This window comes from Zootermopsis nevadensis, unplaced genomic scaffold (genome assembly GCF_977971745.1).
Source record: "Zootermopsis nevadensis isolate Lab colony 2312 unplaced genomic scaffold, Znev_1.0 Znev_ptg000029l, whole genome shotgun sequence".
In the NCBI taxonomy this organism is placed as follows: Eukaryota; Metazoa; Arthropoda; class Insecta; order Blattodea; family Termopsidae; genus Zootermopsis; species Zootermopsis nevadensis.
Window position 1 is genome coordinate 5,557,336 of NW_028259161.1, and position 15,750 is coordinate 5,573,085.

A 15,750-nucleotide genomic window follows, 5' to 3' on the forward strand; every position below is an offset into this window, starting at 1 on the left:
CCATTCTATCCGTTGTAAGTATCGAACAAAGAACTTTCATAAAAGTCACTACAGGTTTACGGTTCTATGAAATATGATTTTATAAAAAAAAAATTATTTGGGCATAAATGGAATAACATAAAGGCAGTATTGCTTTGTTTTATAAATAACAATGGTGTTCCAGAAATGGTGTGTGTCATATTTGGAATGCTATGAATTTTCACTGGGGTTCAGTGCAGTTTTATTTAATGAGAATTATTAACAACTTCAGAACCTACTGAGTGGCGGGTGTTCTGTTTTTCATTGAGAAATATTTATTGAATCAGCTTTCGATCATGTACCGATTGATGATCATAAGCATTCAAGATTGCCTAATCTCGAATGTCCTGGCAGTGTAACATATTTGCAACGTTTATATTCTCTTGACGACATAACAGTCATGTTCCTGAATACCGACGCTAAGTACGTGTTTTCATTTAAAGTTCCGGAAACAGTGGAAAGAAGATATTATGCGCTGTCAGTGAAGTCTTAATGATCTTAACGAAAGGCGGTCCTGTAGTGGACCGGTTCAGTGCAGGCATCGGACGTGGCACGCAAAGAGGGCTCGAGGAGAACCGTTGGTCGCAAATGAATCCTAACTTCCGTGTGCAAAATTTTGAGAAATTCAGACACCGAGGTCTTGAAGTCTGCAATAAGACGTACTTTGTGTTCCCACTTTCTCGCCTAAAAATAGTTACTTATCCTGGTCACTGTATTCGGGAAGTTCCGAAGTATGGAACTCCGCGGAGAACATGCAAAGATTTGGCGTGAACACTTAATCAAGCACTGTTCGACTGAAGCAGGACACAGCTTAATTTGCACAGAACTTTCGTAAGTGTATAATTCCAAACTTCGAACTCGATGAAGAGTCTAATTTTCATAATAGCACATTAATGAACTTGTAGTGCGACATAATATATTTTTTTTAGACTTAGGATCGACTGATTAAGGGATACACACGCCACGTTCCCCAACATTTATTTTATGGAGTTCAACAATGGCCGGAAAATAGAAATAAGTCTGATGAGGTAAAGTTACGTGACCACTTTCATTTAAACGATATTTGTTACATATACAGTTCCATTCCATTTATTAGACCGTATCATACGTTGAGCATGTGCTTATGAATTGATATAGTGGCACGCAAAATAGGGAGACAGAGATAGGCCATAAATATGGTTTTATAATATGTGATACACTGCGGTTATATTTCAATTCTGTAACAGTCCATTGTGGTTCACTGCCGGTAGAAGTGTACGACATTTAAACAACTTCAGTTCGCAGAGTGGAATTATCACCCAAGTACAACACGCGTATTGTTTATATGTGACTTCACAGAACATACAATTGTAATCTTTGAACTCTAATCGGTATTCATAAACAAAGATGAAGTTGATAATAGCCTTCACAATCATCAAAGCGGTTTTCTGTGTAACATACGAAATTTTGCCTTCGGAAAGCCGCCACGTTGCTTGGTGCTTGAAGAATATAATATATCAACATTTCCAACAGAAGTCGCCGATTCTAGTCGTAGTTCCGCCGTCTGATAATAACAGTATTCCAGAGTCAGTTCAAAATAAGAATTCGTATCTCGTGGACTCCATATTGCAATACCTGAACAGTGCAGAACTGCGCCCGCTTCATGTGTTCCGTCCAGACTTACCAGTGGACTTTTCGAACGAACTGCCCAACCTACATCACGGATATATTATTTTCATTTGGTCAAGTGAAGAGAATGATGTCATCCAGACAGTTGAAAACCATCTGGAAGAACTTAGGTACAGCCAGTCTTGGAATCCGCGGGCTAGATTCATGGTTGTGGTAACCGCGTATGACAGTCCACATTCACACTTGGTGGCCCTCAGTGTTTCTGAAGCATTGTGGTCTCTTAATGGTATTCTGAATGTAATAATCGTGATCGAAAATCGAGACACCACAGTAACTGCGAGCAGAGACGTTGACACAGAAGAGACCCTCGTGGTGAACATATACACATGGTTCCCATACAGAGGAGGACGATGTGCCGAGCCAGCAGAAGTAGTCCTCATTGCCCAGTGTCTGAGTGGAAGCAGCGGGCAACTCACCACCAACGAACCTCTCTTTCCAAACAAAATTCCCAAGAACCTCCTAGGATGTCCGATCAACGTAGCCGTTATAGATGTTTCTCCTTTTGTCATACCTACCGAGGACTATACGGACACATCAGGAAATGCAACCTATAAGTTTAGAGGACTGGAAATTGAGTATCTTCTCTTAGTAAGTAAGGCATTGAACTTGACTCTGGAGTTCCGTCTGATTACAGATTCCGTCTTAACGTTTCCAATAGGTTCTGCGGTTAACATGGTGTTAGATGGATTGGCTGATATTAGCATCGGAAGAATGTTTCATCTGGCGCAATATGTGGGAATTGCAGAGCCCACAATAGCATTTATGTTTGATACTATAAAGTGGTATGTCCCATGTCCGAAACCTACGCTTAGAACGGAAAAGATTATGGGCATATTCTCTCCTTCCGTCTGGTTCGCTATGACGGTGGTTATCGTATTAACGACGCTGGTATTTTGGCGTACATCTAATTGTTCCATTTCCGCAGTAACTGAGTCACACACGTACAGAACTGTAGCGTACTGCGCGTATAATGCGTGGTCTGCATTCATGGGCGTGTCAGTTCCAGAGATGCCAAGAACGCCCAAACTAAGGATAATATTCTTCATCTTTGTGTGGTACTGTTTTGCTATGAACGTAATATTCCAAGCATTTTTCACGTCTTTTCTCGTGGCGCCAGGATACGAGAAGGCGATTGAATCCATTGACGAACTCTCCCAGTCTAATTTAATGTATGGTAGAGATGAACATTATGAGGAGGCTTTGTTCTATATATCGGTTGATGATCATAAAAAAATAAAACTGAAGACGTTAACGTGCTCCAACTATAGTTCATGCTTGAAACGTTTGTTTACGAAGGGCGATATAAGCACAATGTCTACGAGGTATGATGCTGAATTTGGATATCCGTACAGAATTGAAGCCGTTGGCGGAAAGCAGTCATTGTGCACTACGAGAGAAGTTATGGTGACGCTCCATTCAGTTATGTTTGCAAGGTTTGGATTTCCTCTGCGGGACCGGTTCAATGCAATTATAAGACGTTGCATTGAAAGTGGGCTTGTAGAAAAGTATTGGTCCGAACTGAAATTTGAACATCAGTTTCAGGGTGACTTGAAATTCGAAGAAAACAACTGTGAGTTTTGTAGTAACATGTACTTTGTGTTCTCCCTTTCTCACTTGAAAGCAGCTTTCATTCTTCTGGGATTTGGGTACGTGCTGAGTAGTGTCGTGTTCCTTGTTGAATTGTTCCTCAGATGACTTTTGTTTACGCTGCATCGAACACCGTATACTTGCAATCTACCTTGGCGACTGGGCGAACTGGTTTGCTTGGATCCGATACGTAATTATTTGTAGCTATCACCTGATCACCATGGACAGTGAGTGCGATCACGAAGAGATTGGCGTAAGCCATGCACCAGTGTGTTGGTCTCTCAAGACGAGTTACACGATTTCTTTTTACCATTTCGCTTCTAATTTATAGGCCTATTGTGCTGTTACACGGTGTTTGAATTCTGTTGATGTTCATTGCCTGAACTGCAGTTAACTGAGTAATGGGCATTCTGATGCTCAAGTATTCTCCAGTAGAAGTCTAAGTTATAAAACAGTTGAATCGGTGATTACTTAAACCACATGAATCCGCTTTGTGAGAATTTTGTTATCGCTACCATGGTAATTACCAGAGTAAGTGCATCGTTTTCCTGAATAACCACATCATTCCAGAACCTTAGTGATCGTAAGCAGCCTTATGTACTGTCTGTTTTATGTATGTGTTACATGATACGTGGATGCATATTATGTTGTTACCAGGTATTTTTAGCTTTTCACTCTAGATATATGTAATTACATAAAAATAAATACATGCCAATTATATTTGGAGGCAAATCTGTTAACTGTGAAATTAATAATGTGTTTGCTACCACGTCTTTTAGAGTTTCCTGTAAGTGAGTTTTGTGGGATCATGTGTTTGGGTTTTTGAATTTGCTTTTGTCCTATGTAGAATATAAAATGTGGTGTCATATTTATGCATTTGTTCGTACAGTGACGTAAAGCACGAGTTTTGCTATTTGTAATATCACAACCACTTGATGAAGATAAATAAAAATATATCCATTGCTAGCCTTCTTTTTATTTGAAAATATCTCGGTTTTTATTCTGTTGAATTTTGACTTGTGATTTCTGTTGTCTGTAACGTTAAAATAGAAATACTGAGTTTCAACGACGGTAACATGTTTCTTTGACTCTGCACAAATCTTCGACTTTACTCCTAACAGGTTTACTTCGTTCTGAGTTTCCTCAAACTCGAATTTTAAATATGCCTCCAAGTGCCGAACATCATTTTTTGGGCTTAGTATGAATATGTGCGTGCATATGTGTGTGTCAGTGGGCCAACAATATGCATTACGTGATCACACAGGAGCTGTTTATAGCTTTATTTACGTTTTCCTATGTAAGCTTTGTTCAAATACTCTGCAAAATTTAATTTAACATATAGGTTATGGAACGTCCTTTAATGTTTGTTGAATATTAACTAAGATTTCTTCGGAGAAAGACTTCAATTTTTCTACTGCTATGAACAATGTCTCGAATTTCTTACATTTTAACTAGCATGTAACACAGTCAATAAGAAGCTTTGAGTTTAATGCAGACAGAAAGATGCACAGTGTTAGTGTCAGTTACATTGTCCTTAAAACAAAGACCATCATCCGGAAGCCTTCGAGAACTGCATTTACGGAATGCTGATAATATTTAAAATTTCTATCAATTTCTTTGCAAGGTTTCCCGATTTAAAATTAAGTATTTACATTTTTATTGAAATTTTCGTCATGAGTTCGTTTTAGGGAGGTTCCAGCTTGAAGTCTCCACCCTCCAGATGAGTTGATCAGTTATTCTGACGAAAGCTTTTCTTTGTTTTCCTCAGTTCTTTCATTTACATGACATGGTGTTATTACCTTAAACTCGGCTATTACAGCTTCCTTCCGTACAATTTCCAATCAGATATTCATAACACAACCTATAATTCGACGCTGTGTATAGTGATCTACTTATGTCGTCCTTAAATAAATTGGATACAACTGTAAAAATGTGTGTATCGTTCGGGGGCTATTTGCTGGTCGGCATTTGTTTCTTGTACGAGGGGCCACAGGTAGTTAAGAATATGACGGCTGTAGGAATATTCTAGTGGATGTGGACGACTGACTTCTCCATGCAGCTGTACTCAGGGAGTTTTTACCTGCTCTTATATGAATAATTCTAATAGAGGTTAATATGCGAAGACGGGAAAATAGATTTCATCTCATATCACAGCAGCAACCAGCCAAAATAATAGTAACATATATTTAAGTTTGGGGAACACTGAATGTTTTGAGTGGTTTTTCTTGAGGGGGCGGGGTGTGGTTTCATGCATTTTCCATTGTTTAGTAGACGAAATGAGAAGAGTAAGGGGTGAAGGGAAGGTGGAGTCCCTAGGGAATAATGCCCCTGCGTCCTATAGAATCACGGGAAGACGAATGGGAAGAGAGAGGACAAGGAGAGTAACTGAAGTATGTTTGTTATTCATAGAAAAATTGAGAAATAGTAGGTCTCTTGAGCAAAAGTCCAAATGGTGTTGTGGTCTTTAGTACAGTCTAGTATCCCATGCTATTTCAAGGAGAACTATCACCATTATTCATGTCTGTGTGTTAGGGCAATACAATAACGAGTGTTCTGTGTGGATTCATAGGAGATTGGGGGCAATACAGTCGTTGAAAATCACGACGAAGTGAATGACCGAACTGATCGATTAATTAATAAATTAGAACTCTTTAAGAGATGACAGATACCTTTGGCGATTAATCCATCAGATAACACTGTTTTTTGTTCAGCTACTCCCATATAGGGATTAAATAATAATTCATTTTACCATGTTGTGGGTTCCTATTTTCATGTGTTACTAAGAAATCCAGTCTGCATTATCTTATAAAGCGTCGTAAAATAGATGACGAATAAATCCACGTAATCGGTGATAGGAAGCTCAAAACGTTCCAGTGGTCGTCAGTAGCGCCGCGGGTTAGGTCACTGACATTTCTTACTTTGAAGGAACCAGATCCCGACAGGACTGCAAAGGAATGAATTCTCCGGCGACTGGTTTTGCAACACTGCAAGATCTGCCCTATCCGTTTGTGTTTGGGGACATCCAGACAAACAGGACAAACCTGAATGCAACTACAGCTAGATATTTAAGTTTTTAAAGAGCTGATGATGTTATCTTACGGATGTCTTCTCTTCTTCGTTTTTGTATTTATTTATGGTCGTATTTCTTTCCCTAAGAACTGTCTCGATCAGATACACGCAGTGGGTGTAAGCGGGTGTTACAGAATTCAGTTCTCTTCTCATCCTGCATTACGTCTGATGCTTATAACGTTATTATTGCACGTGTAAATGTTGTTAACTAAGAATTTAGACTTCAATTTTTTACCCTTATTTCCGTGCAACTGAAAGCTGTCATATGACGAAATAGGATGATTAAATCTGCTGATTCCTCATTTATTGTTTCTTGAACACGCTTTTGTGAACATGGTAACGAAAATTCTGTAACAAGAAGCAGGCATGAGATGTCGGTCTGCCGTGTTCATGTGCAGAGAACAGAAGTTTTCAGTCGACGTGGGAAAACTGTTTTGTACGCAGCAACATATACGAAACTAATATTTTGCCATCCAGTTGTGCAGTTATCAATTTCAGTGACGGAAACGTCTTATACATTTTCATATCAGAAAAATGACAAAATTGTCTTAAAATAGGCCACGACCGCGCTCTTTTACGTACTTTCTAATTTATCAAAAATCACTTTGATTTAATACTGAGTAATGTATATATGTCGTTGAGGTAGCGTACTTAAATGTACTCGTGAAAGGGGCCTGCAACCCTTCTTGCTTTTTATAAACCTTGTTGGACCAGTTCTGGTTTCTTCAGGTTTTATTTAATAGCTTCCAAAGTGTGTGTAAACCATCTATAAATCGTTCACATATCAACATGCTACATAAGGACGCCATCATGTTGCTCTATTGTGGAGACTCAGTTGCAGAGCTGCATTAAAAAACATCTGGCTTAACTGTTGTGCAAGGCTCTTGCAGAATCACGACGTTTCCTTAAAAACAAACTGCTATTCAGATAGATTTTTTTAAATTGAAGCTGTAAGCTGTAAGCTGTGTAAATAGTTCAGCTCTTGGCTTCGCCTGTCCTCAGTTTCTTACATCTAAGTAAAAAGTGCGGGCCCTCAGGGGCTCACATTAGTGGGTACGGTAAGTGGCGATCCCGAGGTACCCGAGCTACGCAGTATCTGGGCCACCCTGTCTTCGGGGGATATAAATTCGGAGACCTGGTCCTCCAGGTTGGGGGTTGGGCATGGGGTTTACAGCCCCATCCCGGAAAAAAACTAATTGTACAGAAACCTAATACGAGCAGAAGCTGGAGGGATGTGAAAAGGAAAAATTATGAAAAGTTTATGACGTGAAGGAAGACATCAGGAAAATGAGAGTTAGAGGATGGTGGAAAAAGGCAGAAGATAAATCTGAATGGAAGAAACTCGTTAAGGAGACCAAGGCCCTATAAAAGAGCTGTAGTGCCACGTAATAGTAGTAGTTAAAAGTATGGAATAAGTTGTTTGTAATTTTTAGAAAAAGTTTACTGTTAACGAACCTGTTCGTTGTATTTTAATTAGAAGTTATTTAGCTTACGAAGTTCACACAAATTTGGTAACATATTTATCGTTATTTTTGTTAAATTTCTACAGTTTTCAGATATGATACTGTCTAATTACCAGAACATATAACAAAACTCCCTTTATATTTACAAATTTGTATCTGTTTAAATGACTGATTTATGGTAGTCAGCCCATATAAATACAAATGTCGTGAAAACCATTTCGCCGAAATGTTTCCAAATGAGAAATGATTTTTAAAATAAAGAAAACTGAAACATTGTTCAATATTTTTGCTGTTAGTGCCGTCGGTCTGGTATTTTCCCTCGTCCTGGGGCCAAAGAAATTGTCTCTTCTGCCAACATCGTTGCTGAAATTACGCTGCAAGGATCTCATATTATGTGGCAGAATACAAACAGTAGCGCGCTGATACAGAATTTAATTTTCAAACAGTCTGTCGTATCAGCTCTGAGTCCCTGATTAGCGGTTGACACGTGTGGTTCGGATCGTCTTGTGAATCTGTTTACTCACGGCTCTAATTACTGAATTTCGTACCATATAAGGAGCAGGTTTATAGACAGCAAATACCTGGCGAGCCAATACTAACCGAAGTGAAATCGCTGCTTCACTCAGTTGAGAGCATCGATTAGAGAGGAGGTGTGAGGGTTGTAGAACGCACAGGCGTATGGGGAATCGACGTAAATTGAGGTCGGAAGGTATAAGAGCGGATAATGAGCACAGAAGCTACAATAAGCTGAAAGATATAGAAGAATACACATAGGATTAGTGTGTACGGTGCACAGAGATGGTCCAGGTTTGAGGAAAGGTTGGAGAGAGTTGAGGAAGAGAGATGTTACAGAATAAAGAGAAGGCATTAGGTGTTCATATAGGAGGCGATTACGAATAGCGGAGAAAGGATAAGTAGTCTGTATAAAGCTTTAATTTTCGTACAGTCGGGGACAGAGACAACTGGCAGCTGATAGTAGTTGTGTGCTGGGAATTGCCACTCCGAAACAAATCGTGCACCGAGCATGCCTTCATACAGGGCAAGCCAGCATGAGACATGGGGTTTTCACGGTGGCCCGCATTCGTTATAGATTCTTCTGTTTTTCGCAACATCTGGAAATGGTACTGGCGTCTTGGGAGTTGTTGCATCGAAGTAACTGATAATTTATTTATTTACTTATGGTTTATTTAACGATGCTATCAATAGCTCACATAGTATAGCGTCGAGTTATATGTCGTGTCATTTAATTTTCCACTCTTGAATTTTATGTCATGAAAATATGGATTCCGCTAGTAATACTTCAGTCGCGTTAACAAAATTATACTTCTCGTTGGTTTGATCCTTATCCACCAGACACATGCCAGTTACGATCCGACACTGAAATATTTCAAAGTGACGGACATAGGCGATTGAATCATTCTCTTCTTTGTGGAAACTACCAGCAGAATCCCTTATAGAATTGAAAATGGTGTTGGCGGTTGTGGAGAGGACCCAGCAAGGGCTTGCTGTGTTCCAGCCAGCGACCTGTGAGTGTTCCGTTGAGAATGTGAAACTGAGAAATGTCTTCATCTTCTTACGAACACACTTTTCACAGCTAGTCTTGGAATAAGAACATCAGTAAACGTGACTTACTTGAGAAGGATATTTAATTCCGTTAAGGTTGGTTGATCAGTTGACCAGTTGTTGTTTGTAATATGTATAACTATATGGATCGTTGAACCTGAAAGGTGACCGAGTTTCATAAGCACATAACGTTTTACATAATTATTAGCTTGTCCCGTTAATCTGAAATATTCTTATAGTAACAGGGATCGACACCGTTCATATATACTGCATTAATTGCATACAATCTGAGTATATAATTTGGTCGTTGAAATCTAAAAAAATATTCAATTCTGAACACTCTACTTAAATTAAATTTTCACGTGTGTCCTTGCTTTCAATAGGATACGATTTCGTATCGCTTGTAGGAGTGACATACATCATTTGTAACGTAACGTGCCGGTGAAATTCATGTTTAACACAAAAAGAATATTTTGGCTATGTACATCGAGGTGAATACGTAATGGGTTTGAAACTTGATTCTTATTGGATGTAAAAGAGCTGTTAAGGCCGTACAGAAATGAAACATGCTGTGATCGTTTATGTTATTCCTATCGTCATGAACGAGAATTTACAGCCATTCCGCCGAGTCTTGCCAGAGGTAACGTTTGCTGCATTGCCAAATATCTAAGCTTAAATGTGCGAAAGTTTTTTGCCTTCAAATACGATATCCACATTGGCAGATTTGACTTAGGCCTATGCAGAGAGCAGCAAGGGGTTGACAAACTTCATGTCACGGAATCAAATGCAACCCATACTAGTATTCAGACTTTTTATATTAGACGTGGTTGACTCTTTATTACAAGCAGCTGAGTTTTACCAGAGACTTTTTAACCCACAATCGGACCGCAAACTTCTGTGTGATTCTAATCCAAATTGTAAGGACCTGTACAGTTTTAATTATTTCTTTATTTGTGTTAGAAAGTCACGTGCTGATTAATATACGTGCGGCCATGGGAAATGTAACTGTAATTGCTAAGGAAATTTAATCATGAGGAGCTTTAGAAGATATTGTTATGGGTTATTTGATCAAGGAAGATGGAATGGTCGCTACAGGAAGCATGCATGGCTGAAATGAGAAAATCTTACAAAATGTCAATCGGAAACTCCTATAGAAAAGGCAGAAGAGTATATTTTTCAGACTTATACATAGATGAGACGATAATATTAAAACGGATCTTAGTAGTAATAAACTACGAAGATTCAAACTGGATATAACTGGCTTGTGTTAGTTTCCAATTGCTGGCTTTTGTGTGAAATTTATGGTTTTATAAAGAAAGTGGGCTATTCTTTGACAAGCCGAGTATACAATCGATTTGTCAAATTTCCTGCACTATAGAGTGAGTGTGAGTGAGTTTACCATTCAGTAATTCTTTATTTTACCCAGAGAGTGTATTTGTATTTATGGATTTCATATGATTCTCACAATAAACAGGGATTATTCCCTTAATAATTGATTTCCTTATTCATGAAGGTTTTTCATTATGTTACTAAACAAAGTCGGTTTAGAGGCGTCACAGAACCCTTTTAGTTGAGTTGACGGAAGCCTATAAATAGGCCTGCCTAAGATAATCTTTGTACATTCTTAGGCCTATAACATGGAAATGTGTAGTTTACGGAAAATAGTGCAAGTAACATTGACAGCGAATATACCTTAAAAACGTGGCTGTATCTGATGTTATGATGTCATGCAGAGTTTCACGTTTAAATTACTGGCTTGATGAGACCTATTTCGCCTGCCGACAGAAAGTCAATAATCTTATATTGCAGACACAATAACCCCCCCCCCCCTCCGCGCAACTTACGCAATAAAATGTAGCGGGGGGTTGGGAGAAAGGAGCAAGTTGGGTTGGGGTGGATTATTCAGTTAGGGTCTTCTGCCACACATAAGCACCAAATGAAGGCATCGAGATTATTAGCACCCGCCATTATCTTGAAGCCTAAGAAAGAGTGACATCTGCTTTCTATACAGCGATATAAAAATTCTTGCTACAGAGTAAATTTATTATTTTAAAAAATAAACTATCCTTACTTCATTTAATAGGATGAAATTGGCTTAGATAGTTTACCTGTGCATCATTTTAACTCACTTCGATGTTAAATGTCTTGTAACAGTGTTTTAAACATGAAATTATAAACTTGGATATACAATGCGGATAGTGAGAGAATAAATACAAAGAAAGATTTGTGGTAATTTGTGGGCACCCTTTTAGAAGAGTAAGGCATTGTTAGTTTCTTTAACAAACGTTTTAGATGTAGTTGTGTAGGTTGTGATGGTTGGAGAAGAATCTAACTGCCTCATAATTGTGTCAAGTGGGGACCTTTGGGAATGATCTTACCGAATCTTTAAGTTATGCGATCAGATAGTTGGTGCCGACGTCTGGCTTATCATCTCGCATCTTTCAGGCATTGGAAACCTGAAAAAAAATTATAAATAACACTTAAGTATACGTTAAAATCTGGACAACAGCGCTGAAAAATCCTCTCTTAACTATTATTTAGTTAAAATTTGGATCTTACAAATTACAGATTTTCACTTTCTCATACCGATTACCTGATTAATATGAAACATAAACTCTTTCATTTTAATCACAAAGAAGCAGGTTAAAAAAAACAAATTGCGTGCTTCAGAATAAGAAGACTCTAAGCATCTCTTTGTAGATATGTGTATGTGTTATGGAGGTGGCAAGCACATCTGAAATGTCAGTATAATTTTCCAGACTGTATGGCGCAACATCCTATAAAACAAGTCATCTCCTTGAAAACCTGAAATCTCAGATGTCATCGTGCCTACATGTTCTATAAATGCTTTTGTATAATTCTTTTTGAGTCCTTAATGATACTGGTCTCTAATGTCCAGCATTTATATATATTAAGCAGAACTACAATTCTGTGAGGGTAATGTATTAAAAAAATGCAAGCCCGTAGAGTAATAGGACATTTAAACTAGAACAGTCGGGAGACACATGGGAAAATTCAATTTTTTCGAATAAACTTTCACGTCATTTTACGTCAGAACGCGCAACTTCTTTCTGGCAGCTGCAAAGTTACGGCTGTGTCATAAATTTTAGGCAGGGTTGTATAAAGTTTATAAAGCGGGCTGGGACTTTGAATGAAGGGGGGAAAAATATTCTATGGATTCGGATATAAGCATAATAATGGTTCCGAAATAATTTTAAAGAATGATTTTCTGAGACAGTTTACATTAAACGTGTCGATTTATGGTAACGCGATAGAAGCTGTGAAAGCCCGTACGTTACTGTGGAACGGAATTTATATGCTATTAGTACCGACAATTAATATTTTTCTATGACCACTGTCATGAACAATATGGATGGATTCTGTTCAATTACCCGTATAGCCTTTCTAGTACATCAAACAATATACAATTTAAATATAATAAATACGAAATTTCAGCTACTGTGTGTCACATTGGTGCAATTTTAAGGCCTATACCGAAAATTTACACTTTTTTTGCCTAAAGTTCTTCAGGATACTAAATTAGGCATATTTTGTTAGAATCCGCTTTATAGTATCGTTTGGGGAAGGTAAAATGTGTCCTACCATACTTTCTTATGTCACTAGGTTTGAATCAATAATAATCTCTCATCAACGGAGTCTGAAAATGTACCTTGTGAGAACTGGAACTTCTAAATGTGGGTGCAACAAGTTGATACACGAATAAGAAATGTAAGAGCCGACAGTTTTGTTATGGATAGTATAAGAAGATTGGATTTGTTGGGTTTGGGGGGGGGGGCTTATTGAATACCCAATAACTAATATCCTTTAAGCGTACTCCCCCAAGCTTAAAAATACGGGTTTCCAAAGCTTTAGAAACACCAGTTGTATGGATTCGCCCCACTCCGATGTTGTCAGAACCGGGGAGGGAGGGGGGAAAGAAGAGATTAATTGAAAGGAGGGTCTTAATGTAATTTGATGTTTCTGTGCAAGTCCATCCTGCATAGCCGTGACGTGGGTATAATCCAGTTATGTAGCAAGCTTACACAACAGCACTCCTTGTACCGATTTATAAAACAAGGCTTCTGCTCCTACGGTCGTATTTACGTTTCTAATTGTACTCTTTCCCCTTTCATGTACAGCCTGTGATCTGATGTGTAACGTAGTAATAAAAATGGACAACTACTTGCATTAAAAGCAAAAGCTATGTTTTTTTCTTCGTTTTACTTCGACATCCATTTCTAGATGAAAACACTACACGAAACTTGACTAAACTCACTGTGGAAGCTCATTATGATTGCTTTCTTAGTCCATAGTTTAAAGCTTCGTTTTTGAGCCCTTAGGTTCTGTGGGTACGAAGATCATAATAATGATCATGGTAGTGTTCCTCACTCTACACTCGTAGTCTCTGTTTCAAATGGAAGGAATTATATTCCGCTTTGATTGTATGCAGTTGGACACAAATTTGTATTTACGTGAACTGGTCGATGGAAGGGTTCTTATGTTGAGAAATGAAAATTGTGTCAGGAAGTAAATCAATGTGTGCCTATGCCCTTTACCTCTTCAGAATTTGTGAAGAAATTTGGACACATTTTTGGAAATGAGTACTGATAAGCATTAGCTTTAATCATTTCGATTGCAAGTATAAAGTTACATAGTGAGCTAGAACGATGTTAGAATTCTTACGATCATAGAAAAACTATTAGAAGTTGATACGTTGGAATGCTTTAAACCTTCATACAATTGTTACATCAAACCTTGTAGCTGTAGATCGTAAATATAAATATGGATAAGGCGCTGATTTTTGTTGTTGTGCAAAAGTAAAACAATATTGAGAAACTGGTCGTATTAGATATGTTCACCCCATCTGCTTTCCAACATTTTACCTTCCTTCGTTGTCTTTCTTTCAATTAGAATTGGTTCTATCTGTGTGATATAACTTCGTCTCTTGTCCTGAAGACGACTGTGTTTGAGCAACGGCTGATAAGGACATTACAAGCTTATGCCACATTTTTACAATTTACGTTTAATTGTAATTTCTACTTCCAGACTTACATGCAGTAGTATCCTGTCGTACGAATAGCAACGACAAGAAAGCATTACCTCCTTATCTTTAAAAATATATTACCGTGTTGAAGTATTTGACTCGTCGCCGCCAGGAATTTTTATGTCATGTACCAAGGAAATGTACGTATTAACTGAAAATATTTTGACGTGTTGTTATTTCAATTTGTGATACGGATCACATCCTGTTACTCCGTCCATCTTATCGTCTGCACCGTCATCACGTGATACGCTGTGTTTACGACATTTCTCCCGTTCAGCAGAAGGAGATAAATGCACCTGCTGGTGCTGTGGAAACACTAGATGAAGAAAACAGTAATGATGAAAAATGCTTTATGGAACAATCTAAACCTGCTACTAATCATCCTTACTGTCAAGCTTCTCATATTTACGATCTAATGAATGTTTTTGTTTCCGACCCCAAAAGACGGGATAGTTTGCTCTAGTTTCCCAGGAATTTTCGTTTCATTCCCATCCCAAGAAACAGGTTTTCTGGAATACCAGCCCAGAGCCTCTCTTGGAACTTCCGGCGGAACATTGAAGTTGAGGCAACATTGGAGCCCAGTTTCTAAGAAACCTCTCAACTTCAGCATCCCTTTGAAGTTGGAACAAGTTACTCTTATTTCGGTCGATGATTCTGTCACCAGACAGATGTTTAATCTTTGTCACCAAGTTCATTTCAGTAAATGTTTAAAAGATAATTGTGAGCGTCAGAAAAGAACTTTCATGTGGCATTTACGGGACGTGCCAAATCATGAACACGAATCTTGTGTTTGCTTCTAGTGTGTTTCGTTTGAAAGTAATTGCGTTCAGAAGTAGCAACACCCGATCATTTAGTGAGCTCCTATATTGAAGTAAATTATGAACAGGAAACTCCCTTTCTTCAACAAAGTTTGTTAAAGTAGTGAAAATAACTGGTTTTATTGTGCCCGTAAATTCCGTAATTTGTTACCAGCAGTGACTTCGTGATTCTCTGATCAACGGTGAGACAGCGGATTTGGATCTGTGGTAGGTTACTCTGTCCTCCCGACACTACAGCTGGAATCTGCCTCTCTCAAATGGAGACTTTAAATGGCACAGATAAAGAAGGAAAATGACATGTTTCTGGGTTTTAGTGTCGTGTAGTCTGGTAGAACTTTACCAACGTTTCAGAGGCCCTTGCTACCTCCATCATCAGGGCTATGAGATAGATGAAGGGCACTTACTGACTTCATTGAAAAGCTCAGATAATCAAGAAATTCAGTATTTTTTATTGAATCCGACGATTCAGTACAATGTTCACAGCAGTTACTGGATATTTATCCTGAGTCAAATAGGATTC

At 38.4% G+C, this 15,750-nt stretch overlaps 2 protein-coding genes across 6 annotated transcripts in view; both read left to right on the top strand.

Annotated features, from left to right (window-relative positions):
* The window catches only part of LOC110835786 (uncharacterized), a 768,515-nt gene that overhangs the window by 613,908 nt on the left and 138,857 nt on the right, over positions 1-15,750 (top strand). The gene's annotated exons all lie outside the window — the stretch shown is intronic.
* Positions 1,269-4,231, top strand: LOC147872251 (uncharacterized). Its single transcript, XM_087358132.1, has one exon. The coding sequence runs from the start codon at positions 1,405-1,407 to the stop codon at positions 3,379-3,381; it is 1,977 nt and encodes a 658-aa protein (XP_087214258.1). The 5' UTR covers positions 1,269-1,404; the 3' UTR covers positions 3,382-4,231.